The following is a 27,342-nucleotide window of genomic DNA, read 5'->3' as shown; positions in this document are numbered from 1 at the left end:
GGAATTAGAAAATATCTAGGGAGTTCCCTGGTATCCTAGTGGTAAAGATTCTGGGCTTTCACTGCCATGGCCCAGGTTCAATCCCTGGTCAGGGAACTGAGATTCCACAAACTGCATGGCAAGGCCAAAAAACAAAACCAAACAAACAAAAAGAATGCAGATTTCTGCTGGGCCTGAGGTCTGCGCTTGGTCTGCATTAAAAAAAAAATCTAGAATTGAGTAATTTTTTTAAAACTATATATCAAAACTCATGGGATGGCAAGAGCAATATTTGGAGAGAAATGCATTAAAAAAAGACAAAAGATGAGACAGGCATCCACCTAAAAAATTAGAAACAGGGCTGCAAAATAAACTCCAAATGAGTAGATGAATAAAAATAATAAAGAACAATAATCAATGAATTAGGAAACAAATATAAAACAGAAATCAATGAAGATAAAATTTAGTTATTTCAAAAGATTAAAAACTTGAAGAACCTCTGGTAAGACCAGTCCAAAAAAGAAACGGAAAAAAATGGTAAAGGAAGAAAAAGAAGTACAAGTAGCCAAAAACTGGGAATGAAGGGCGGGTGATGAGGTGGTGATATCAGTATATATGCTGCAGAGATTAAAGAGTCCACCAGGAGGGTACTTCCCTGGTGACGCAGTGGTTAAGAATCTGCCTGCCAATGCAGGGACATGGGTTTGATCCCTGGTTCGGGAAGATCCCACATGCCACAGAGCAACTAAGCCCATGTGCCACAACTACTGAAGCCCACGCGCCTAGAGCCCGTGCTCCACAACAAGAGAAGCCACCGCAATGAGAAGCCCACGCACCGCAATGAAGAGTAGCCCCGACTTGCCGCAACTGGAGAAAGCCCACGTGCAGCAACAAAGACCCAATGCAACCGAATAAGTAAATAAACAAAAGAGATTAAAGGATATTAAAAACAATCTTTAGCAAATAAATTCACCCAAAATCAGATGAAGTGAACATTATATTGGAGATTCTATCCAACACATTACAGCAAGAAAAAATGAAATAAGATCTAGATAGAAAGAAAGAAAATTATTATTAATCACATATGAGACGAGTGTGAAGAAAACCCAAAACACCTACAAATAATTATTAGAATTAAGAGAACTGAGAAAGATTACAGGATTCCAAATCAGTAAATAAAAAACAATTGAGGGCTTCCCTGGTGGCACAGTGGTTGGGAATCCGCCTGCCAATGCAGGGGACACAGGTTCAATCCCTGTTCTGGGAAGATCCCACATGCCGCGGAGCAGCTAAGCCCGTGCGCCACAGCTACTGAGACTGCGCTCTAGAGCCTGTGAGCCATAACTGCTGAAGCCCGCGTGCCTAGAGCCCATGCTCCACGGTGAGAGAGGCCACCATAATGAGAAGCCTGTGCACCGCAACAGGGAGTGGCCCCCGCTCGCTGCAACTAGAGAAAGCCCACACACAGCAACGAAGACCCAATGCAGCCAAAAATAAATAAATAAATAAATTTATTAAAAAAAAAAAAATTGAAATTCAGTATTATCAGCAATAGCTTTTAAACCCTTGGCAAAAGGAAGAATTTCTTAAATATGAGACAAAAAGCACCAGTCAATAAAGAAAATATAAGATAAATTTGACATTAAATTTAAGAACTTGTATTGTGGAAAAAACCCCACAAACTAAGAGACCAGCAATACATGTAACTGACAAATGGTTAGTACCCAGAATATATAAAGAATTCCTACAAATTACTAGGTCATAAAAGAGGAAACATGAATAGCCAATGAAAAATGAAAAAAGCTCACATTCAGCAGTGATCAGGGGAATGCAAATTAAAACTATAGTGAGAGACTAGTTCAATCCAACCAGATTGTCAAAGATGTAAAAATTGGTTAATACACAAGACATGAGAATGTAAACTGGCACTATTAGTTTGGAAAAGAATCTGACATTACCCATAGAGCTAGACACACCTGATGGCTGATGGCCAGCAATTCCATTCCCAGGTATACACACCCTAGAGAAAAATAAGCATATGCACCAGAGTACAGTTACTGGAATGTTCCAGGTAGCACTACTTACAATAGAAGGAAGCTGGAAACAACGCCAAAGCCTATCAGCAGAAGAATGGGTAAGTAGTGATGTATTTACACAATGGAATCTGTATAGCAGTGAAAATGAATGAACTTACAGCTACATGCAAAATGGATGAATCTCAAAAACAATGCTGAGCAAAAAGACAAGTCACAAAGAATAAACACATTATGACTCCATTGTATAAAGTTCAAAAACAGGCAAAACTAAGAATTTATATTTTAAGGACATGTAGTAGGTGGTAAAACTATAAAGAAAAGCAAGAGAGTAACTGATACAAAATTCAAGACAGTGGAAACTTCTGGAAGGAGGAAAACAAATGCAATCAAGGAACACATAAGGAATTCCAAGTAATGGTAATGTTCCATTTCCTAAGCTGAGTAGTGAGTCTATGAGCATTTGTTTTATTATTCTTCTTTAAACTATACATATACATTTTATACTGTTTTGTGTGTCTATGTTATAACAAAAAGGTTCTTTTAAAGAATACGAATAGTACTAGAGTTTAAAATATCAAAGCCTTTAAAATAGTACTAGACTTAAAAAGAAAATGGAGTGATAATCTCAAAATTCTGAAGTGATTTCCAAACTAGAATCCAGCCTTAAGTGTGAGGATAGAATACAGAAGTTTTTGGACAAGCCAAGTCTCAAAAACCTTACTTCCCACAAACCCTCTCACAGGAAAGTGAGGAAGGATGAGCTTCACCAAAGAGGGAGGGAACCAAAGAGGAATACATGGGATGCAGGAAATGGAAGACCCAATAAAAAAAGAGGAATGAAGGAAGTCTACAGACAATAAACAAGAATCCCAGGACGACAGATACACAGCAGGTCTAGAAGGCACCCAGTCCAGACTGGAGCAGGGCAAAATGATCCCAGAGACAATCTCCAAGAAGATGAAACTGACAGAATAGCTGATTGTTTTGACCTTTCCTTCAGAAAGGAAAATTATACTACTGGGAGAAAGTTTGGGCATAAAAGGATGAGTACATAGAAAACAAAGCAAGGGAATTCCCTGGCAGTTCAGTGGTTAGGACTCCACGCTTTTACTGCCGAGGGCACGGGTTCGATCCCTAGTCGGGGAACTTAAGATCCTGCAAGCAGCAAGGCGTGGCCAAAAAGTAAAGAAAAAAAAGAAAACAAAGCAAAAATAAGATAATTATTAATAAAGTTATTCAAGAAAGAAAAAGCAATCAAAGTATATCGCATAGCTCAACTGTGAACAGTGTTTACACATGCCTAATAAAGTCAACATACAATCTTAACTAACATGAACATTTATGTGTTTACCTCATCACAACCCTTCAAAAGGAGGTATTATCGTTATCCCTATTTTACAGATGAGAAAACAGAGGCACAAAGAATTTAAGTGACTTGCCTACTGAAACACTGAATATCAATTTAGCAAAAATATAACTACATTGGGACAAACAGAGAACGAGTGGGAAGGAGGAGCTGAAAGAATACCAAACTCTCAGCTCTCACAGTGGAAAGTCAATAGATAATAGTTATTTAGATCTGGAAGTAAACATAAAACAGCTCAAAGAAAAGAAATGAGGTTGCCTCTGAAGGTAACTATTAAAAGGTACTGTCTGGGGGATGATACACCAGGGTACTGCTTCTTTATTTATTTTTTAATAAATATATTTATTTATTTATTTATCTTTGGCTGCGTTGGGTCTTTGTTGCTGAGCGTGGGCTTTCTCTAGTTGCAGTGAGCAGGGGCTACTCTTCGTTGTAGTGCCCGGGCTTATCATTGCAGTGGCTTCTCTTGTTGTGGAGCACGAGCTCTAGACGCACGGGCTTTAGTAGTTGTGGCTCGTGGGCTCTAGAGTGCAGGCTCAGTAGTTGTAGCTCATGGTCTTAGCTGCTCCGCGGTATGTGAGATCTTCCCGGACCAGGGCTCGAACCTGTGTCCCCTGCATTGGCAGGCGAGTTCTTAACCACTGCGCCACCAGGGAAGTCCCTTTTTTTCTTTTTTTTTTAAACAGCATGTTTTTGTATGTGTGTGTGTATTCTGTCTACCCAATTTTATTTTATTTATTTATTAGAAATTATTTATTTTTTATTTATTTATTTTTTGGCTCTGCTGGGTCTTTCCTGCTGCACGCAGGCTTTCTCTAATTGCAGCAAGCGGGGGCTACTCTTCGTTGCAGAGCGCGGGCTTCTCATTGTGGTAGCTTCTCTTGCTGTGGAGCACAGGCTCTAGGCGCACAGGCTCCAGTAGTTGTTGCACATGGGCTCAGCAGTTGTGGCGCACAGGCTTAGTTGCTCCGCGGCATGTGGGATCTTCCCCGGACCAGGGCACAAACCTGTGTCCCCTGCATTGGCAGGCGGATTCTTAACCACTGCACCACCAGGGAAGCCCTGGGACTGCTATTTTTCACAATAAGCCTCACGGAAATATTTGACTCCTAAAGTAACTGCATTTATGCTTTGGATAAAATCAGTATGTCATTTTATGTTATGTGCTTTTTACCACGATGAAAGGAAAAAAAAGTTAAAAAAATCAGGATGGCAATTGTTAGAATTGTTGAACTAGGAAAATGAACATCAAATACACTATATCCCCAAAAAGCAGGAGGGCACAGTTTTCTTTGTGTAGCTGTACCTGTGGGGTAACAAGAAAGAGAGTGGGACTGGGAACTGGCCTGGGAGTTTCAGTGAGCTGATCACCTGAGAACCCTAATTAGCAGCACCCTCAACAGTAAACCAGGGCCTGCATATGTTCCAAATTAATAACACTCATTAAATTAGCTATCACTTTTTTTTTGCTGTACGCAGACCTCTCACTGCTGCAGCCTCTCCCATTGCGGAGCACAGGCTCCGGACGCGCAGGCCCAGCGGCCACAGCTCACGGGCCCAGACGCTCGGCAGCACGCGGGATCCTCCCGGACCGGGGCATGAACCCGTGTCCCCTGCATCGGCAGGCGGACTCTCAACCACGGCACCACCAGGGAAGCCCTAGCTATCACTTTTTAATTATCCAACTTTGAATCTAGAAAAATGGTGCAGATGAACCGGTTTGCAGGGCAGAAACAGAGACACAGATGTAGAGAACAAACATATGGACACCAAGAGGGGCAAGCGGCGGGGGGCTGGGTGTGGGGATGAATTGGGAGACGGGGATTGACATGTATACACTAATATGTATAAAATAGATAACTAATAAGAACCTGCTGTATATAAAATAAATAAAATTAATTATCCAACTTTAAAGCTACTATTGGAGCCCTCTTAAAAGGCAATTGGTAGTATCTATCAAGAGTCCTACCTAATGTTCAAAACCCTAGACCACACCAAAAGGTATTCGGATAGCAAATAAGCACATGAAACGATGTTTGACATCATTAGCCATTAGAAAAAATGGAAATTAAAACTACAAAGATAGGGACTTCCCTGGTGGCACAGTGGTTAAGAGTCTGTCTGCCAATGCAGGGGACACGAGTTCGAGCCCTGGTCCGGGAAGATCCCACATGCTGCGGAGCAGCTAAGCCCATGCGCCACAACTACTGAGCCTGCGCTCTAGAGCCCATGTGCCACAACTACTGAGCCCATGCACCCAGAGCTCGTGCACCGCAACGAAGAGTAGCTCCCACTCACCACAACTAGAGAAAGCCCGCGTGCAGCAACGAAGACCCAAGGTAGCCAAAAATAAATAAATAAATAAAAATTTTAAAAATGTATAAGAGGGCTTCCCTGGTGGCGCAGTGGTTGAGAGTCCGCCTGACGATGCAGAAGACACGGGTTCATGCCCCGGTCCAGGAAGATCCCACATGCCGCGGAGCGGCTGGGCCCGTGAGCCACGGCCGCTGAGCCTGCGCGTCCGGAGCCTGTGCTCCGCAACAGGAGAGGCCACAACAGTGAGAGGCCCGCGTACCGCAAAAAAAAAAAAAAAAAAAAAAGTAGAACTGCTGGGTCTATATGTTAAGTGTACATTATTTAACTTTGTAGTTGTTTTTTTTTAAAATTTATTTATTTATTTTTGGCTGCCTTGGGTCTTCGTCACTGTGCGTGCTCTTTCTCTAGTCACGGCGAGCGGGGGCTACTCTTTGTTGCGGTTCACGGGCTTCTCACTACGGTGGTTTCTCTTGTCACGGAGCACGGGCTCTAGGCGCACGGGCTTCAGTAGTTGCGGCACTTGGGCTCAGTAGTTGTGGCACGTGGGCTCTAGAGCGCAGGCTCAGTAGTTGTGGCGCACGGGCTTAGCTGCTCCGCGGCATGTGGGATCTTCCCAGACCAGGGCTCAAACCCGTGTCCCCTGCACTGGTAGGCAGACTCTTAACCACTGCACCACCAGGGAAGTCCCTCTTATACATTTTCTGAAAGAAATGAAAACATGTCCACACAAAGACTTATATGTGAACGTTCACAACAAAACTATTCAAAATACACAAAAACTGGAAACAATCCAAATGTCCGTTAATTGGTAAACGGATAAAACATGGTATATCCATATAATGGAGTATTACTCAGCAATAAAAAGGAATGGATATTGGGACTTCCCTGGAGGTCCAATGGTTAATACTCTGTGCTCCCAATGCAGGGGGCATGGGTTCAATCGGGGAACTAAGATCCCACATGCTACATAACATGGCCAAAAAAAAAAAAAGTAATGGATATTGACACATTCAACATGAATGACCCTCAAATGATGAATGAAGGGACAAAGACACGTAAGACTATATATCATATCATTCCATTTAGATGAAATTTCTAGAAAAGGCAAAACTATAGAGACAGAAAACCTATCAGTGGTTGCCTGGCAGGCAGGGGCAACCAGGGAGTTGGGTACCAGGACTGATTACAAACAAACAGGAAATAATTTTATGGGATAATGGAAGTGTTTTAAAACAACAACAGGACTCCCCTGGTGGCACAGTGGTTAGGAATCTGCGTGTTAATGCAGGGGACATGGGTTCTAGTCCTGGTCCAGGAAGATCCCACATGCCACGGGGCAACTAACCCGTGCGCCACAACTACTGAGCCTGTGCTATAGAGCCTGTGAGCCACAACTACCGAGCCTGCATGTCACAACTACTGAGCCTGCACGCCTAGAGCCCGTGCTCCACAATAAGAAAAGCCACTGCAATAAGAAGCCCGCACACCACAACAAAGAGTAGCCCCCACTCACTGCAAGTAGAGAAAGCTCGCACGCAGTAACGAAGACCCAACGCAGCCAAAAAAATAAATAAATAATAAATAAATAAAACCTTACTAAAAAAAAATAAAATAAAACAACAAAATGTGAGGCACCATGCAAAAGCATAGAGAAATATGTTTTTATTGACTCTGCCACTAACCAGCAACTTCTGACTCCATTTCCTCATGTGCAGAACCGGGGAGGGGAGAACAGAAGTTAGAGGTAAATAATGAAGAGTCAGGAATGTTCCACCAAGGAGGTTGAATTTTACCTCAAAAGCAGGGACAGGCCACTGAAGGGTTTTAAACAGAGGAGTAACATGGTCAGATGGGCATTTCAGAAAGACCCCTTGGGCTGCTGTATAGAGGAAGGAGAAGAGGGACCAACGCCAGTAAATGACGGCTGAGCAGGCAATGGGGTTGAAAGAACCATAGGATTTGATGACCAACCAACTACAGGCTCAGATAAGGAAAAGGGCGCCATCTGGCTTGGCTGACCAGATGGATGACGATGCCATTTGCCCAAATCCCCTGGAAGCTGGGTCAAAAAGGACCCTCACTGGAGATGACACTAAAATCAGAGAGGCTCACAGGCCCACGAGTCCAAGAAGACCATTAAACTAGAAAGGATTAGTCAAAAGCTGGGAACAATATTTGTTCCACATTCTGTAATTCCCCAACAGCTCAGCAAAGGCACTCAAATATTTGACGAAAATTAGAGAGGCACCTAGCCCCTCCCATGGAGCCTACACACTAATGGTGCTGAAGGAGGTCCTTCTGTCATAGTGTTACCAAGAAGTAGGCAAGCTGAGCAGTTAACCAGGGCTGGGTCAAGGAGACACCACACAGCCTCATGACGAGCCCTGCCATGTTCCCTGATCTTTCTGCAGTGCACTGCTCAGTTTTTAAGTGTGGCCCTGCATCCTTCTCCTTCAAGCCTCCCAATTTCTGAACCATCTGGATGAGGCTGACTAGTCAAGCACTCTGGTAGACAAGGAAATCCTGGGTTGCTAGCCATCATAAGACCAGAACTGTTAACATTTACTCAAACAGACAAAGAAAACTCAGATGAAACAAAGGACAAAAGCTGAAATGTAATTCTGCAGTGAAAGCCAAATATGCTTTACAAAATACAGTCTGCAGTGACCTCTAGAGATTTTATTTTAAAATTACAAACTGACTATACGAGGTAAAACTGTGTAATCAAAGTATTTTTATCTAGAGATCATGGAAATCAGTTAGTATGGCCCACTCACTGTAAATTCTAATAAATGAGGTCTGCAGAGGTCCCATGTTTTCTCCAAGGTCACGCTCAAGTCAATAACAGAGCAGGAAGTAGGACCCAGCTTCCTGATTTCCCAACCACTACACCGTACTGCCTCTCTGCATCATTCTAACATCATGCCTCTGGGGGAAGTTTTTAACCTTCTTGTAATGGAAGGTTTCAAACACCACATAAAGATAACAGTTTCCTTCTATACTTACCCTGTCTTTGTCATGCAGCATATCAGCATAGGATGACCTAAAAGAATAAAAAGACAGGTCAGAAACTTCTGCTAATAATGATAAACATCAACATATGAGAATATTTACATATATAAATATATTCTTTTATCAGATGGAACAAATATCCAGGCCCATTTTAAACTATTTTAATAGAGCTATAAGCTGTCATTCTCCTGTACTGCAGAAAAAAATCTCAGAGACAGATGTTTATTTTCAGTAAAGAATCTCAGACTAAAAATGCTGATAGTTAGGCCTGTCACAGTAATTCCATAGTCCTAGCATACTGATCATGTTGTACATCATACGATTTTTTCCTCAGGAACAACTCAGATGTGTCCAATACTTTACATAATCTTGCATACATTTGTACATTGCGATGATCACAGATGTAACACTGGGGAGAGGAATCGGGGAAAGGGAAAGTATATGCCTGCTGTATATGTGAAGGGTATCATGCCTGGCACTTTCCCTTGGTTGTCATCAGGGACAACGAAGAAGCATTCACCAAACTACAGGGAGGAGAGCTGCTTATCCATATTTTCTATTGTAGTAATTCAAAAACTTGAAAAATCTCTGGCAGGGTCAGGATAAGCCCCCAGAACTCAACAGGCTCAGCCCAAAGATGCTTTCTGAGAATTCCAGGTGAGAGTTAAGGCACTCTCATTAAACAGAGGACCTCCAGCTTTGGGTCAACATCAGAATTAATGAAGAGCTTATTTTACATGCAGATTCCCACAATACACACAAAGAGCTTCTGATCTAGAAGATGGAGCTGGAGTCTGGAAATCTGCACTTGAACTGGTGCTCCAGGTAACTGTGACACAGGTATTTCATACTCTACATTTTGAGGAACACTGCACCAAATGCAAAGGCTTCTTTTTTTTTTAATGGCATACCAAGGTTTTTAACATTTGAACTCACCTGCGAGTGTTTAGTTGAAATCTGGTCCTTTCTACTTTTCTCCACCTTTTTTTTTTTTTTTTTTTTTTTGCGGTACGCGGGCCTCTCACTGCTGTGGCCTCTTCCGTTGCAGAGCATAGGCTCCGGACGTGCAGGCTCAGCAGCTGTGGCTCATGGGCCCAGCCGCTCCGCGGCATGTGGGATCTTCCCGGACCGGGGCACGAACCCGCGTCCCCTGCATCGGCAGGCGGACTCTCAACCACTGCGCCACCAGGGAAGCCCCTCTCCACCTTTTAAGGGGCATTTTCACTCCCCCATCTTCCCTGCCTCACCACCCACTCACTCCCCTGACTCCACTGACATCACTCTTCCTAAGCACCACCAGCTCACTCACGTCATTAACATCCAGGATTTCTCTGACCCTGCTGGACACTCCCTCTTCCTGAAACATTCTCTTCCTTTCTACTCTCTGGCCACGCCCTCCTGGTTGTCTTGCCTCGTCAGCTATTCCAGGATTCCTTCTCTAGTCCTCTACCTTTCACATTCTACACAATCTCTGAAACCCTGCAATCTCTTCTAGTTTCAACTCTAACAACTGCAAACTGTCTCCAGACCCATATTTATCTGCCCAGTGGCATTTCCATCTGGATGTCCAAAGCCAGATACCTAATCTTCATCACCCCAACAACACCCATTCCTCCTGTGTTCTTCTCAAGCAACAAGAGTTCCATCTACCTAGTCACTCTAACCAGAAATCTTGGTGCTTACTTCATTTTCTCTCTCTCCTTCCATCACTGCATCCAATGAGTTACGAAACTCAAGCTCTCTCAAAGCTTTTTCCTCCTCTCTCCACCTCCACTGTCTCAGCCTTGGGGTTGCAATATCCACCCAAATGCCCATATGGTTTTCACACCCTCCAACCCACTTTCCACACTGCTCTCAGGTTAATGTTCCAAAATGCAACCTAATCTTTTTTCTTCCCCATTTAACACCTCAATCACTCAGAAAATAACGTCCAAAATATTTAGAAAGAAAGTAGTAATGTGTTTGAGCCCTTACTCTGTACCAGACATTGTACTTCATTCACTCATCAAATAACCCTAAGAAAAGGGTATTATATGATGAGATATACATATTGTTATACTGAGGTATATACTGTTATACTGTATATGAGGCATATATTACTACATTGATCCTCAGAGAAGTTTAGTAGCTTGGCTAACGTCAAGCTACTTGACGTTAAGAAGTCAAGTAGCTTAAGAAGTGGCTAAACTAGAACTTATACAATCAGGTTCCTCTTCCTGCATTTTGCTACCACCAATTACAACATGACCCCTGCCTACCTTTTCAGCATCCTCTCTCACTATAGCCCTAATTTTGCACCACACTCCAGCCACAATGACTTGCTAGCCATTCCTCAAACTAGCTCATCTGGAAGTTTGCACATAATCCCTGCTGCTCAGAAAGCAATCTCCCTCTCTTTAGATTTGGGAAATCATTCAAATATCGCCCTCCCAGCCCAGTTGGTTCTTGCTGATTCCATGTACTTTTGTGCCCATTTCCACTGACTTTTATCTCATGGTGTCATAGTTTTTTATATGTCTGTCTATTCCACAAAACTGCATGTTCTTTGAGGATGAGAACCTTATCTTTGTCATTTTGATATTCACAGCCTTAGCACGGTGTTATATGCACTTAATGATTGCTAAACAACAGTAACTCACTTACATACTTTTAAACATCCCTCCAAAGGAAAAAAAAAACCTCATTTTTTCCCACTTTTTCCATTAAAGAGAATTTAACTATATGATAAATGTGCCACCATTTCAGTGACGCAAGTAAATAATTAAACTTCATAAACTCGTCTACTACTACTGAACTTTGAGTCCTCTTTGGTCCACAAGACAGATCCTCGGGGACTCTGGTACAGCTGCCACAAAATGTCTGACTCTCCACACAGGCATAACTTTGCCTAACTCCCACACAAACCTACCTAGCTGAGCAGACCTGCTGGTGATCAACACCTGCCCTGATCAGAAGCACTGGGTGACAGCCTATTCCCCACTCAGACTAGATTCCAAGGCATCTGCTTTGAGATCAAGGGCCCCACCCAGCTGCAGCCAACTGTGGAAAAACCCTTGTTACCTTGCGATCTCCTGGTGGTAATCATAATGCTCATCCTCCTCCAGCCACTCCACAGATCCCGTGGTTGGGTTGGCCCGCCCACAGAAGACTTTCATGGTGCCAATTAGCTCCTCAGTTTTAGCATAGAAAGGCAGCCTTGCCAGCTGCTTGTAGACAGGTCTGATCGTCAGAAATCTCTTCAAATTGTAATGCCCAAAAATGTAGAGGAGAAAAAAAAAAGAAACCAAGAAATAGACAAAAATGTCAGAGCCACTGAAAATATGTTAATCAGCATTTTAATCTTTCCAGCAGAGTTACTTGGTTTTATATTCAGCATATAACATCAAATACTATTAAGACAAAAACTCAGAAAGCTATCTGGGAACTTCAGCAGTCCTCAACGATTCCAATAGGGTCAAATAACCCTTACAGGTGCATCTGAGTACAGCCTCAGGTGAAGGCAGGTAAGAAGAGAAATAATGCAAAGGAAAGGGCTAGAAGGAAAGGAGAACACAAAGAGATCGATCGGGGTGGTGGTAAAGGAGTGTCACCAATACTGCCTCAGAAAGGTAAACACTTAGTTTAAGGAAAAATACAAAGAAAAAGCAATTCAAACCAACAAAGAAACCTCACCTGAACAAATAAATCAGAGCTATATGCAAACATGGCTAATCCCAGGAATATAACATTGAGCCAAAAAAGAAGCAAATCACAGAATACAAATGATTCCATTCATATGAAATTTATAACTATTCAACATAGAACAATATATTCTGCAGGGATCACACTAAAAAGCATGGCAGGAATGAGGATAGTGGTTACCTCTAAGAGGGAGGGGAAAAGGATGGAATCAACGAGGGCCACACAAGGGACTTCAAAAGTAACAGTATTGTTATTTTTCTAAAACTGGGTGGTGGGGGCTTCCCTGGTGGCGCAGTGGTTAAGAAACCGCCTGCCAATGCAGGGGACAAGGGTTCAAGCCCTGGTCCGGGAAGATCCCACATGCCGCGGAACAACTAAGCCTGTGTGCCACAACTACCGAAGCCCACGCGCCTAGAGCCAGTGCTCTGCAGCAAGAGAAGCCACTGCAATGAGAAGCCCGCGCACCACAACGAAGAGTAGCCCCTGCTCGCCACAACTACAGAAAGCCCGCACGGAGCAACGAAGATCCAACACAGCCAAGGTAAATAAATTTTTTTAAAAAAATTAAAAATTAAAAAACCCGGGTGGTGGGAATACAGGTGTCCATGATATTGTCATTCTTTATGCCTCACTATTTTTTATGATTACTTATCCACTTCATATTCAATTTTAAAAACAATTTACTTATCCACTCCATATTCAATTTTAAAAACAATTTTTAAAAACCTTCCTCCGTCTGAAAAAAAAACAAAGGCTTCAAATAAATGTCACCAGATGCATATCTTATATGGTCTGTTTCTCCAAAGGTATCTATTTCTGAGAGATAAACACCAAAGCTCAAAGTCTGAAAGTACTTCTCAGCAGATATGGCCTCTCATAGTGCCCTCCCTCTTACCATTCAGAAAACAGCAAGTGTTCCACACTCCCCTTCATTTCTTGATAAATACTGATCCATCATCAGGAAACCTTAGAAAGAATGCCTACTCCACAGGACCCTAAACATTCCTAAGGCATTTTACTGCCAAGAGTTACGTTCTTTTGAAGTTATCTAAACTAAGTAAACACTGAATTCTTATACTAGAGGATGGAGAACAATCTTTTCTGAAAAGACTCAGGCAGTCACTGGACTGGCTCAAAGTAGTCAATTTGTCCTTCAGTAAAACTCTACCTCTAACTCTACTTCAGCATGTCTAATCTCTAATTTAGTGGCTCTCAAGCTTTCTGACAACCCCAGTAAGAAATATGCTTTACCCTGAGACACAACATACACACACACGTAAAGTTTCACGAAACAATACCTAGTCTTCCTGTAGGCAAAACCCTCTGATATAGTCCACTGTATGTAATTTTTATTTTTAATGCTGGTCACGATCCACTAAATTGATTTAATAACTCACCAAAGGGTTGCATCCTACAGTTTGAAAAGCGCTGCAACAATCAGCTCTGCACATCTCTGCTAATACTTATTATTAAAAGACAGAGTATCTAGAACTACCGTAATTTGTAATATGCTTTAGATAACCGTGTCCAACAAATGCTGTAGTAGACAAAAGTTTAAAAGATGGGTAGGATTTAGGTGGGTGAGAAGAGGGAGAAAGCACTTCACCAGATTAGAAAGGCTTAGACAATCATACACAGTGAACTAATCCATTTAGCTGAAGTTTCACTGAACAAGCGGTCAAACATGTTGGTGGGGTCCATGTTGTGAAGAGTCCTGAAACCCTTATCCTGTGGTCCACGTGGAATCAACCATAAAGTCACTTAAAGGTTAAGAGTATAGTAAAGAACTGTAATTTATAGAATTCCCTTTTCACCTATGATGTTGCAGAGGCTGTAACTAGGACCACAGTGTCTTTTCAGATCTGTAGAGAAGTCACTGGTTTCATATAAGTCTAAATAAATGCTTGAGGACAGGAACCATGTCCTGTAACCTCTCTGGGTGAACACTAAACATCTTCTATGGATGAATCTCTTCGTATTATTAGGACTTGTCCTCTCCAAGAAGGAGCCCATACTCCAGATTCAGGATACTCTAACCTCCTCCTCATTCTACAAGAGCTGGGAACTCACAGGGTTAATGGAAATCACCATGCTAAGCCCTAATTGCTTTACTAGTCAGATTTCAGAGCAGACGCCTGTCTGGTTCATTTATTCAAAATTTACTAGGCACCTTCTGTATGCCAGGCACTGTATTAGGACTAGAGAACTATCACAAACAATACAGAAGAGATCCTTGTCCTCCAGGAATTTACAGACCCTAATGGGGGAAAGAGAGTAAATATAAATATACAATTAAAGACTACCTGAGGGCAAGAAAGGAAATATACAGGACGCTATGAAAGAGAATAACAAAGTTATGGAAAGACTCTCTGAGGAAAAGAGCATCTAAGTGGAGGCCTACAGAATAACCCAGGTTAAAAGCTGTGAAAGTGCAATGCTCATATTTCAGGAATCCTTACCCCAACTTTTCCAAGAAAAGGTCCTAAGATGTAAAGAACCAGGTGCAGAGTGACAAAAGCCTGAGTGACTGAAGCACTCTGAGCAGAAGAAATGATGGGCGACTAGGGGTGGGCTTCTGCAATGTCGGCTGCGGAAAGGTGTTTGGATTTTGTTCTAAATGCACTGGAAGCCACTCAAGGGTTTTAAGCAAAAGAATATCTACGTTGGATGTACGCTTTTACAGGGCCGCTCTGGCCAGTGTGTGGTAGACTGGTTTCCAACTACCGAGATTTCCAACTACTGAGAATACTGTGACTGGGAAATACCAGTGAGCCAGGGAACCGTGGCCCAGTCGGGGCGCGATGGCTGAATCTCCGTTAGGATTGCGACGCGGGTCTCTATTGCTGAAGGGAGGCACCAAGTACTATGATCCAGGTCCCGGCGGAGTGGCTCAGTCACAGGCCCAGCTAGAAGCAATGACCCGACTGGATGGCAGAGCCAGGGACCGCCTACAACCCCGCACTACCGCCAGCCCGGGAGCTCTGAGCAGCCCCATACGGATTCTAGAAAGTTCCTCCAGCGTCCCGAAGAGATGCGTACCCCAGTGTCCGAGTACGACCATGCCACATTCCTTCGCCGAAGCCTTGTGCTGAGCACAGGATGCTGGCTGCACCCGACCCGTCAACCGCGACCCCACCTTCCCAACCAGCCCGGCGCCTCACCGGCCGTGAGAACCTCTCCACTCACTTCCGCCGCCACCGCCATCTTGCCGCGGCAGGCGTTCAAAGGCGGGACTTCCCTAGGCCCGCTGAGCGGGCCGTGGGTGGGGCCCGGAAGCAGAACTGGAAAGCTCTTCCGTCGCACCCCGCGCATTCCCATAGTGCTCCACGATAGCTGCTATGGAGGCCGGCATGACAGCGGTCCTCCGCGTGAAGCGGAAACGCAGTGCGGAACCCGTTGAGGCACTTGTCCTTGCCTGTAAACGCCTCTGCTCCAGCGCAGTTGAGTCGGGAGCCCAAAAGACGCCTCCGGAGGATCTGGAGAGAGCAGCAGAAAATAATGTCTTCCAGTTGGTGGCCACCGTGCGCTCCCAGGTATAAGGCCGGGAGGGAGCCAGTGTGAAAGGGATCTTAGGGCGCAGCTGGGGCGCATCATTTTCCCTAACCCTTTCACGAACCCCTGCTTATGCCGCCCCACACCCCCGCTTTTTCCCCCTCTCCACTCCCCGCAGGAGGAGCCAGTACAGCCGCTTGTGCGAGCCGCCCTGCGCCCGTCCCAGGGCAGCCAGCAGCGTATCCGCCGTCATCTCCGTGCGTCGGCTCGGGAGATCCGGCAGAACGGCCGCTACAGGGTAGTCTCTAGCCGCCGATCCTCGGGAATTCCTTCGGGCGGCTTGGGGTCCGAGGACGCGCCGGGAAGCCCAGAAGCCGCCGAGGACGCAGGCTTCCAGCTGTTGGACCTGGTCCACGAGGAAGGAGACCCAGAGGCCGCCGCGATCTCCTGCAAAGTGAGTACACGCCGGGAGTCGAGCTCTGGGCTTCTCGGGACAGAGAGTACGCAAAGTTAGCACACAGTTAAGGAGGGTACACATGGCTTCACTTTAGAGATGGATGATCCATCCAGCTTGATGGACATGTTTTACAGGTTAGATTATCCATTCAACAAGTATTTACTCAGCGCCCACTATGTGCCAGGCATGGTTCTTAGGTTCTGTGAATAACAGCAGTGAGGACCTAACATTCAGGTAGAGGAGAGAAACATCAAACAAATTCAATGTTAGATGGTGAAATGGGCTATTGGGGGCGGGGGGAGCGTGCTCCCATTTCAGTGTCATTTTCACTGAGAAAATGACTTTTGAGTAAAGACTTGAATGGCAAGGCACTGCGGATATCTTGGGCAGAGGGATTCCACACTGAGGAGCTCTAAGTGCAAAGACCCTGAAGCTGAATTTGTCTGGTGTTTGCAAGGTCATTGTGCATGGAGCCCAGGGGGATGGGAGAAGATAGTAAGGAATTTGGGGAGAGGATACCGGCTAAACCCTTTCAACTAGGTAGTTGCAAGGATACACTGCCTTTCACCCAGAGATGGGGAATCACTGGAGGATTCTGACCAAGGTAAAGAATCCTAAAGCAGATGGGAAAACTCATCAAAGGGAGGTTAAAGGACCAGGCCTGGGTAGCATACCAAGCTTGAGGCAGATTTTGGATTAGAATGCAAGTCTTCTCACATTTAATTCAGTGTTAACTTTTTTTTTTTTAAGTTTATCTTTGGCTCTGTTGGGTCTTCGTTGCTGTGCATGGGCTTTCTCTAGTTGAGGCGAGTGGGGTCTATTCTTCGTTGCGGTGTGTGGGCTTCTCGTTGCAGTGGCTTCTCTTGTTGCAGAGCACGGGCTCTAGGCGCGCAGGCTTCAGTAGTTGTGGCTCGCGGGGTCTAGAGCTCAGGCTCAGTAGTTGTGGTGCACGGGCTTAATTGTTCCGCGGCATGTGGGATCTTCCTGGACCAGGGATTGAACCCCTCTCCCCTGCACTGGCAGGTGGATTCTCAGCCACTGTGCCACCAGGGAAGCCCCCAGTGTTACTTTCTACTAATTACATTTTCTAAGTTAGTTTTGTACCTCACTTCCAAAAAGCAAAGTCACGGGCTTCCCTGGTGGCGAAGTGGTTGAGAGTCCGCCTGCCGATGCAGGGGACACGGGTTTGTGCCCCGGTCCGGGAAGATCCCACATGTCGCGGAGCGGCTGGGCCCGTGAGCCATGGCCGCTGAGCCTGTGCGTCCGGAGCCTGTGCTCCGCAACGGGAGAGGCCACAACAGTGAGAGGCCCGCGTACCACAAAAAAAAAAAAAAAAAAAAACAGAAAGCAAAGTCAACTACATGCAGTAAGACCAAAGAAATAGAAAATTCTCAATCTAAGGTATGCCCCCTCTTGATAAACATTTTTCAGATCTCCTTTTAAGTTTCTGAAGTTTAAAAAATGAAATCTTGGGCTTCCCTGGTGGCACAGTGGTTAAGAATCCGCCTGCCAGTGCTCAATGCTGGGGACACAGGTTCAAACCCTGGTCCGGGAAGATCCCAAATGCCGCGGAGCAACTAAGCCTGTGCGCCACAACGACTGAGCCCGTGTGCTGCAACTACTGAAGCTTGCGCACCTAGAGCCTGTGCTCTGCAACAAGAGAAGCCACCACAATGAGAAGCCCGCACACCCCAACAAAGAGTAGCCCCCACTCGCCGCAACTAGAGAAAGCCTGCACGCAGCAACAAAGACCCAACACAGCCAAAAATAAAAAATAAATTTATTTTTTTAAAATGAAATTTTTATTCAAAATATATCAAGCAAAAGATATTTAATCACATTCCTAGTATACGTGGATAACAATTTGGGCATGATGTCCATAGCCACCTCTTTTACCAAAACTAATTCCACACTGCATCATGAGTTACACATTTTTAAAAGCAAACCAATGTTCAGTGGAATCAAGTCAATTAAATAGCTCATTAAATCATATAAGAAGACCTAGTAGATAAATTAGGAAGGATATAAACACAGATTTTCCCAACAATGCAATACAAACTGTAAACACATCAAAAATGTTTGTGCAGAATAATTATTAAAGAACATAAATTTAAACTGAAAGCAAACTTGAGGTTTTATGCCTACTAGACTATCAGGAAAAGGGTTGCCGGTAGCTCTGCTGGCAAGGCTGTGATTAAAATTGTACGACTGTTGTGCTTAAAATTGATGCAAGCCTTTGGGAAAACAACAGGGCTTTACAGTAATATCAGGCATCCTAAAAATAGATTGGAGCCTAGTATTTTAAAACTATTTTTATTGTTTGGATTCTAAAGCCGTCCAAAAATCTAAAGAGATTTTTTTTGTTTTTGGCTGCGTTGGGTCTTCGTTGCTGCACGCGGGCTTTCTCTAGTTGCAGCGAGCGGTGGCTACTCTTCCTTGTGGTGCACAGGCTTCTCATTGCGGTGCCTTCTCTTATTGTGGAGCTCTAGGCGTGCGGGCTTCAGTAGTTGTGGCTCGCAGGCTCTAGAATGCAGGCTCAGTAGTTGTGGCGCACGGGCTTAGTTGCTCCGCGGCATGTGGGATCTTCCCAGACCAGGGCTCGAACCCATGTCCCTTACGTCGGCAGGCGGATTCTTAACCGCTGCGCCACCAGGGAAGTCCCTGTATTGCTAGTTTTTGTAAATATTTTAACGGCTGCATAATTTGTTGAACTGAAGGCTGGGGGCTTGTGAGTTGGAACCAGAAGTTTTCTTGTGAGCAGCTTTGAGGTTGGTCAAGAGTCTGCACAAAAACTGACATCTCTAGTTCCTTTTGACTTTGGAGCAAGAAAGAATTCCCTGTAGCCTGTAAATGATGAGAACATTGGTCTCCCTTTATCTGCCCTGGCCATGGGACACCCCCCTCTTCCCCCTGTATAGTGTCTGGTTTGAGCTGCAGAGCTTCTGGTGATGAACCTGTCGAGAGTGACTGGCAGTATGTCCCTATGGTTTCCAAAGTGACCTGTGCTACCCTAGACAACACAGCCTCTTGCCACTGGAGCACATCTTACCTGGGCAAGTTCTATTCTGGGACAATCCATCTCAAACTATCAGAAAAAGGATTATAGGGCTTCCCTGGTGGCGCAGTGGTTGAGAGTCCGCCTGCCAATGCAGGGGACTCGGGTTCGTGCCCCGGTCCAGGAGGGTCCCACATGCCGCGGAGCGGCTGGGCCCGTGAGCCATGGCCGCTGAGCCTGTGCGTCCAGAGCCTGTGTTCCGCAACAGGAGAGGCCACAACAGTGAGAGGCCCGCATACCGCAAAAAAAAAAAAAAAATACAGAAAAAGGATTATAGGGGAGGCCACTCCTCATTTGTGATTAAAAGCAGGATGTCAGGGTGAGCAAGCCAAGTGGTGGGTGATGGCTGGTGGTAGTCACCAGGGTCCAGGAATCGCCCTTAGGCCCCTATAGGAGGCCGCACAAAATGCAGACCCATTTGGGGGTCAACCATAGCGGTGCTGCTGTCGGCCTGTGGATCTCCAAGGGGAGAACATCATACCAAAGAAGCTCAGAGAAGACCTGTAGAAGCAGAGCCTGGGGGCAAGACTAGCCAGCTCTGCTGGCTCTCCCCTTCCTCAGGCGTCTTCCCATGTGCTCTTATGTCAGCCAAGCACAAAAGAGCAGGAAGCCTCTATCTTAAAAAAAGTACTAAACTGAGAAGAGACTAGTAGGCCATGGGGATAAGAATCTTGAATTCAACATAGAGAACTGCAGGGAGGCTTCCTTCACCGAGGTCTTAGGTTCCTCCTCTTGGGACATCCATGTTTTAAGTTATGCATGTATCATCTGCTGTTCTCTTTACAGACATCTGACCCAGATGTGATCCTCTGCAATTCTGTAGAGTTGATCCGTGAGCGGTTGACTTTATCTGAAGATGGACCAAGAGTTGGGTACCAGGAGGAACAGAAGGACAACTATGTGTATGACATTTACTATTTGGACATGGCCACTCCAGGATGGATTGAGAACATCCTCTCTGTGCAGCCCTATAGCCAAGAGTGGGAGTTGGTAAGGGGGCCCATGAGGCAGGGGGCATGAGGCAGCCTCAGTTCATTTTCTAGTCACATGCTTTGCCTCCCTAGGTTCTACTCCTGATTGCCATTGTTCTTAGTTCTTCTTATCCTTGCTTAAAAGGAAAAATTTATGCTAAATGCCTTTTAGAAACCTGGGTTTAGTGCAGGAATTTTGGGAAAGACAGTCTACATTGATAATTTTTGCTCTTAATGAGTCTCTTACAAGGTTTGCAACATAGTCTTGTTTATGCAGTTGGCCCTGTGTAATTTGCAGGTTCCGTGGGCTCTGCATCCCCAAATTCAACCAACCACAGATCAAAAATATTCCGGTGGGGGAAATTCCAGAAAGTTACAAAAGGCAAAATTTGAATTTGCTGCACATTGGCAACTATTTACATAGTATTTGCATTGTATTAGGTATTACAGGTAATCTAGAGATGATTTAAAGTATGTGAGAGGAGTAAAGCAACTATACTCCAATAAAAATTAATTTAAAAAATAAGTAAGTAAAAATCTAAAAGAATAAAGTATATGAGAGAATGTGCATAGGCTATATGGAAATACTTAGCCATTTTGTGTAAGAGACCTATGGAAACAAAAGCTTTTTTTTTTTTTAATTGTATCTTAAAGGGTGAAAAACGTTGGATTAAGAAAGCTAACATCCTGACGTTATTAAATTCTAAAATTATTAATGAGAAAAGTTAAGGTCTACCTCTCATCCTCTTATTATGAGAGAAGCACCCTATCCCACACCTGCACTATAACTAGTCTCACACCTTGGTACCCACCTTGGACTACTGCATAGCCCCCCTCCTTTCTGCATTTCACACTTGGGTTTTGGCTCTAACCTTTGGCATCACCTGTAATCCATATAATCCCTCTCCTACCTGGCTGGCCTTCAGCAGTTTGAAGATCACTGCCATCACCTGCTCAGAGCTGTCTCTCCTCCGCACCCTGCTGCGTTCCCTTCTGGTAGAGTTCAGATCATCCAACCGGGAAATGTGGTTCCTGGAGCTGGACTCTGAGTAGAGTAGGGCTACCGTCTCCCTCTCATAGCCTAAGGTTACTACAGCCTCTAGCAAACTAACACCTATGTTTTCTCTTTTTCACACATCACCCTTAAATGACATCTCTCCAAGTTGGTCTGCTGATAGCTTCCCCCAGAGCATAACTTTAGAGGTTTTGACTTATACTCATGTTTATTTTGAGATGTGCAGGTGAATGATGACCAACAACCAGAGGACATTTATGAAGATGAAGATGATGAGAACAGTGAGAATAATTGGCGCAATGAGTACCCAGAGGAGGAGAACAGTAACGGAGATGAAGATTCCAGAGGTAGGTGGTAGCAGCCCTGGTTGGGGAGGGACTGATGGGATCTGGGACTGAGGTGTGAGCAAGGTTGACAGGTGTATCTTAGCTGGTTTTCCTTCTCTGCCCTTTGAGCTCCACCAGCTTGACCACAAGCTGGTGGAGCTGTAAGACATGCAAGGACCAGTGTTCCCAGGGGGGCTGCTGGAGGTATAATGTCAGTTAGGCCTGGGTTCAGATCCTTAGTTCTTTCATTGCCTAGCAATGGTCCCCTTCCCTCCTACTTTGAATAGAGTGCTGGAGAGGTCTGCCAGTAGGAGTGGGCCCAGGGTTTTCACAAACCAAAGAACTGTTGCATTTACCTGTGCAACAACACAGACATGGTACTTGGGGGAAGAGGAAGGAAGGATGCTTTGGTACCACAGTTCTTTGACTTTCTTGGTGTTTGATGATAGAGGAACAGTTAATCAAGCTATGGGATATTCTATTGGGGAAGTGGCAAGGAACAAAATTATATTTGCAATATGACTACAACTATTATAACAACAACAAAAAAATACTGAGGGGAAAACGACAAAGCACTCCAATGTTAAAGGACTTGGTTTACATGGTAAGAAGTTTATTGCTTTTTTAAAAATTGTTCTATGTTCTCTTTATTGAGCAAGTATTTTATAATAGGAAACAAAACAGACTTTTTTGAGAAGGGAAGTGGCTTTTGTGGTCATTTAGAAAACCATACAATTAGAGCCCATTCCTGTTATCTTATTCTAGTCTCTGATGATTACAACAGCCTCAGTGAAGAAGAAGGAGACAACAGAGGACCACAGATGTGGAGCAAATACCCTTTGGATGTGCAGAAAGAATTTGGCTATGACAGCCCCCATGACCTGGATTCAGACTAATGATCCTGTGATATCCATGAGGTTCTACCACAAGCCCCTGAGGGTTCTGTGACTGCAGTGTCAGCCACACTAGTTAACATCCTCTTGGGTTTCCTAGCTTAACACGTGGAAGGAAAAAGCATATCCAACAGCACCATTCCACCATGGTGAAAACTTGCACTAAGGGAGTCCGTCTTTTCTACTATCTGTAGGGCCCCCCTTCGTCTCAATCAAAACTGACCTTAGAGTCTGGGGGCGGGGGAGATGCTGTGAAAGTGAAGCTTCCTGGCCCAGACATTTTACCTGCATTCCCATTCTCCTCCTACACCAAAGCCAATTAAGGGGAAGAGAGTCTCCCGTTTTGTCAGCACTAAGACTGGGCTTTCCCAGGCCACCTGCCTCCAGTAAAAGGCTGTTTCTTTTGATAGAGAGAGTCTAGAAGGGCTGCAGTGGGTCCCTTGTAGTGGCACAGACTGGATAGTAATGGCCATTAGGAAAGAAAGTAGAATCTGCCTGAGCCATGAGAGATTTTAGTTAAAAGCTAAGAGCTCCCTGCTTCCTGACTCTGATAATGGCTGTAAAGATTGCTAGTTTCCTCTGGCAGTGGTGCCAAGGAACAGGGTATGTATGAATCTCTTTAATAAAAACTAACTTTGAACAAGAGAGCAAGTAATTCCTTTAAAACGTTTTTAAATCTGACTATCTTATATGCTTTCCCACCATACTCCCTGATCCCTTTACCCCCCCACCAAAAAGGGGGAGGGGTTGGTGAGAAGTTTCAGACACTAAGAACTTAAGGCAAGTGAGGAAAAGCAAAGCACATCCTAAACTTGGCTTTCCACTGAGAAATGTTTAACTAGACACAGCACTCACCAAAAACAAACTACAGTCAACAGGACCAATTTTTTTTTACCAAAATTGGTATCTCTTGTAAGCACACTCTCTTTCCCTATTCCTTTCCAAACCACAAATGCCTTAACTCTGACTGAGTTAGCATTTATTCTGCAGTGACGAATAGGTTCTATATCTGCACTGTGCAATAGTAGCCATTAGCCACATATGGCTGTTGAGCACTTGAAATGTGATTAGTGCAACTGAATTTTTAAATTTTATTTAACTTAACTAGCTACATGTAGCTAGTAGCTACCATACTGGACTGCACAGGTCTAGGGAAACAGTATACAGAAACTTTGATTCAAGGTGTGCCCTCTTGCCCTGTGGCACAGACTTATTATCACATGGGAAGATAAATTACACAAGGAAATGTCTTCTTCCTGCCAATTCTAAGATTCCATAAGCATCTCTACTTTTCTACCCTACCTGCACCCATTTCACTTTCTATTTTTTGTACATCTTTATCTTCTTATCTACAAGTTGTTAAACCCCCCAAAGTGATTAATTTCCATGTGTGTGTATACTCGGGCCCTACTATTGCAGTTATAAAACCAACAAACAGACTTGGTTTCCCAACCTAACTATCCACTAAGGTGCAATTCAGTGCTGCAATAACAGGCAGCAACTTACAGATCTAATACTAGTCATCTCAGTCTCCTGTAAGCATAGAAACAAAGGATTGAAAACCACTCTGCCATTATAATGTGCTCACTGCTGTTTCTGTACTCATTTACAGTTTGCTAACATTAAAGGGCTGACAGCTTCACACACTGTACCCACTGCAAAAGGGATTAGCACACCAGGAAAAGGATTGAAGGAGATAAACAACAAAGACCTTGCAGAAATTAATTCCACTAGGAAGCTTGAGTGCTGTAAGGAGTCTCTGGCATCCCTCCCTCAGAAGGCTTCCTGGGAGAAGTCTGTATCCAGCACAGAGGGGAAGAATGCGGTCACCATCCAGTAATGAGAGGAGGGTGACGGCTCACTAAGCAAGTAGTAGGGCACCTGGAGTGTGAGGGCCTTGCTTCCCCCTGGAGCCACTGGGAGGCAACAAGTTCCCGAGATCAGCTGGTCATTTACTTCAATAGAGAAAACTAAAGCCTGGGTCAGGGATCCTTCAAAGACAAGTGTAGTCTGCTTGAAGAATTAGCTCCAGAGGATCCCTGGGATAGGTGCCAGATTGGGTCAGACAGGAGTCATGTTTACACAGTCTGGGCAAGTCAGCCTTTGCACAAGACTCCCTGTTGTCAGGCAAATCCCCAACCCATGACAGTAGGAATGTACTCCCATGTTCTCACAGATGCATGCATGCCCTGAACCAAAGGCAGCTGTGAGCATGCTCACCTAAATTGCCTTTATTGAGCAAGTGTGACCAAGGTTAGTCCCTCGTCTGCAACTGGGGCCGGTTTGGTGGAGAAGAATGGTCAGAAAGATAGATTGCCTCATAGTTCCCGTCTTTATCATTGACCAATTTCAAAACCTAAGGACAAGAAGCCCATGGGGCATACCAAGCCAGCAGGTTCTTCTGGGTCCAGGATGACAGTGTCTAGAAGCATCACAGGACAATTGTCCAATCCAGTGCAGCCATGTGGCCCATGAAGGAACATCCATTAGGGCAAACCTACCCCTTTGGCCAGACCTGGGTGCTAAAGCACAGCCTGAGCACCAGAATTAGTTGCTTCCGATCATGAATCTGCTGATGGAGGTTGAAGCAGCTTTATTTCCAGAGTCTTCACTGATCTCCACAGAGAAAATAGAAGTCTCCAAAGTACCAAGCTCTTCCTGAGACTGCAGCCCCACCAGACCTCAGGCAAGGGGAGGCAGGCAGGAGATGAGTGCATTATCCCGATGATCCACACCAAGGTGGCTCAGTTGTAAAACAAGCCTGGTGTCAGGGACAGAAGAGGAGGAGGATGCAGCCTGGTGTGAGGTTTTCAGAAAAATGACCACTTCTAGCACCAAGATGGGCTTGCATGGGCCTGCACAGCAGCCCCTCATACCGGCCCTTACAGAGCAAGCTACTTGTCAGTTTGGGTCCAGGAGATGTTCTCTAAACCATTGACAGCTAAAAGAATTCAAGTGATTCACCTGAATCCTAGGACAGTTTCTCCCCTTTTAGAGTTCATACCAGAAACCCAGGGATTTGCTTTTTGTCAACTAGAACAAAGACCTAAGGTCTCAAGTAAAATAAAGGATTATCTTTCAAAATAGCAATATTACCAGACCTCTGACTCATGAATTTGTTCACCCGTCCTTGTGGAACTTGAGCCAGGTGCTTGTAACATGTGACCTATCTGTATACTGAAGTGTAACTGGTACATGAGTAAAAAATCTTTAAAGTTCACCTCTGCAGGTAAGACTCAACAGAAGACTGTGCTAAAACCGAGCAGAACAATCTGTGGTCAGAGTCTGACCCACCACCACCACATAGACACCTCTAAGGTCAGAGGGACTTGCTTTGGGATACTTTCAATTTTTAAACACAATCAGCCTACTGCATCCTGTAGATTAATGAACACCAATGCTTTGCTAGAACTGGTGTCCTGGATTAAATAATATCAATAAATAATAGAATACAACTCTTTCACCAGGGAAGGATTTTGAGCCAGAGGAAGAAAGGTAGCATTTCAGGCCTCTAATGTCAGATGCTTGGACCTGGTCGGAGGAAAACTTCCCATAGAGCAGCCCCTTTGTAGAAACTCCTGGTTCAAACCTCAAATAAATTCGGAAACCACCAGCCACAGCTATTAACCTAGCACTCCCTCTTCCCCCAATGCAGCTCACCAAGTAAGTGTTTGCAAGGGCTGCACCTACTCACCAGGAACAAAACTAAGCAACCATTCCCCTATTCCCCGAGCCCTCTGCCACCACCACCCTCTGAAGTCCCCACCTTCGGGCTGGCCCCAGACCCTGAGACCCATAGCTTACCGATGAGAGTGACCACCTGAGCAGGCCATCAGCCCTGAGCCCCCTTACATAATGTGGGCCAACAGCCCTCCTTGAGTATAAGAGAGTTGGGTCCACACAGTCTTGTCATCTGGACTTCGGTGGCTGTGGCCACAGGTAGCAGCCTTCCAGGCCTCAGGGGATATCACCTCTGGCCTCTACTCAGTTTTCCTCTCAACCTGTCTCTCTTCAGCTACATCTAGCTCAGTCAGGACGCAAAAGCAAAGCTTCTGGGTGACTTTGGTGATAGCAGCTAAATGAAAATAGAGAATAGAATTTAGCAAACTGACATTTAGCCACAGCCCCAGTCTGAACACCACAGGCTGATTGAAAGCATGTGGTTCCCAAAAAAAAAAAAAAAAAAAAAGCATGTGGTTCCCTTCTCAACTGTTCCCTGGGTACCCTGTACCAAGCTCACCCCCAGCAAGCCTCACTGACCTCCATCCCATGCCCCACCAGAGAGTCTGATGCATGACTCCTTGTCTTGCTATATGGACTGAACTTTCAGGAGGGAGTGTTTTAACCCCAAAATACGAATCTAAAGTTGGAATTAAAGTGATCATGTCAAGACCAAAAGGGGCGGCCAGGCTTCCAGCATATCACTAGTATGTGGAAGCTGTTAGCCACCACACCCACCTGTGCATGCGTCTTTGTATACACACACACACAAGGCCAATGTGTGATAGGCAAAGAGAAGCTCACCAAGGACATTCCGAATAAAGAGTGGTCTCCGGGACTCTGGCAGATAAACACCCAGGAAGTAGATGGGGACCCCAGAGAGGGTAATCCCGATGCCAATGAGGGAATTGATGGTGTCACTGAAGAGAGGCACAACCACCAGAAACAAGGAGCATACGCAGAACACGATGGGAAAAAACAGGCTCAGCTGAAATGAAGGGAGGTGAGATATTAGATAAAGTA

General features: G+C 44.7%; 3 protein-coding genes across 11 annotated transcripts in view; 1 reads left to right on the top strand and 2 right to left on the bottom strand.

Moving 5' to 3' along the window:
- The window catches only part of PRMT7 (protein arginine methyltransferase 7), a 56,356-nt gene extending 40,668 nt beyond the window's left edge, over positions 1 to 15,688 (bottom strand). For 2 of the 4 annotated variants that reach the window (XR_009560132.2, XM_030863563.3), the window contains exons 1-3: positions 11,770 to 11,893; positions 9,646 to 9,859; positions 8,704 to 8,740 (exon numbers count right to left, since the gene is read on the bottom strand). Coding sequence is in view for 3 of the 4 variants with exons in the window: in XM_030863563.3 (XP_030719423.2) it covers positions 8,704 to 8,740; positions 9,646 to 9,859; positions 11,770 to 11,803 (285 nt within the window). In the remaining variant the exon portion in view is untranslated. Of the gene's footprint in view, positions 1 to 8,703; positions 8,741 to 9,645; positions 9,860 to 11,769; positions 11,946 to 15,429 lie in introns of those variants that run through there. The other 2 variants (XM_030863561.3, XM_030863560.3) reach the window with 2 other exon arrangements.
- An 11-nt stretch (positions 15,689 to 15,699) lies between these two features.
- Positions 15,700 to 23,973, top strand: SLC7A6OS (solute carrier family 7 member 6 opposite strand). The gene is made up of 5 exons (XM_030863572.3): positions 15,700 to 15,923; positions 16,061 to 16,336; positions 20,181 to 20,384; positions 21,607 to 21,727; positions 22,472 to 23,973. Exons 1-5 carry the CDS (start codon positions 15,729 to 15,731, stop codon positions 22,600 to 22,602), a joined length of 927 nt encoding a protein of 308 aa, XP_030719432.1. The 5' UTR covers positions 15,700 to 15,728; the 3' UTR covers positions 22,603 to 23,973.
- Positions 21,863 to 27,342, bottom strand: part of SLC7A6 (solute carrier family 7 member 6) — a 37,872-nt gene continuing 32,392 nt past the window's right edge. For 5 of the 6 annotated variants that reach the window (XM_030863569.2, XM_030863570.2, XM_060289528.1 and 2 more), the window contains exons 10-11: positions 27,124 to 27,307; positions 21,863 to 26,674 (exon numbers count right to left, since the gene is read on the bottom strand). In XM_030863569.2, the coding sequence (XP_030719429.1) occupies positions 26,580 to 26,674; positions 27,124 to 27,307 (279 nt within the window). In that variant the 3' untranslated portion in view covers positions 21,863 to 26,579. The remainder of the gene's footprint in view (positions 26,675 to 27,123; positions 27,308 to 27,342) is intronic. The other variant, XR_009560133.1, reaches the window with a different exon arrangement.

Source organism: Globicephala melas, chromosome 19 (assembly GCF_963455315.2).
Source record: "Globicephala melas chromosome 19, mGloMel1.2, whole genome shotgun sequence".
Classification (NCBI taxonomy): domain Eukaryota; kingdom Metazoa; phylum Chordata; class Mammalia; order Artiodactyla; family Delphinidae; genus Globicephala; species Globicephala melas.
The sequence above is the reverse complement of the archived record's forward strand: the minus strand, read 5'-3'. Positions and strand labels throughout refer to the sequence as shown.

What these genes read in the sequence shown, in the direction of transcription:
- SLC7A6OS (XM_030863572.3), top strand. Translation starts at nt 15,729, where the DNA reads ATGGAGGCCGGCATGACAGCGGTCCTCCGCGTGAAGCGGAAACGCAGT. An exon ending in TGGCCACCGTGCGCTCCCAG is followed by an intron (nt 15,924 to 16,060) that starts GTATAAGGCCGG and finishes CACTCCCCGCAG; the next exon opens with GAGGAGCCAGTACAGCCGCT. An exon ending in CGGAGATGAAGATTCCAGAG is followed by an intron (nt 21,728 to 22,471) that starts GTAGGTGGTAGC and finishes ATCTTATTCTAG; the next exon opens with TCTCTGATGATTACAACAGC.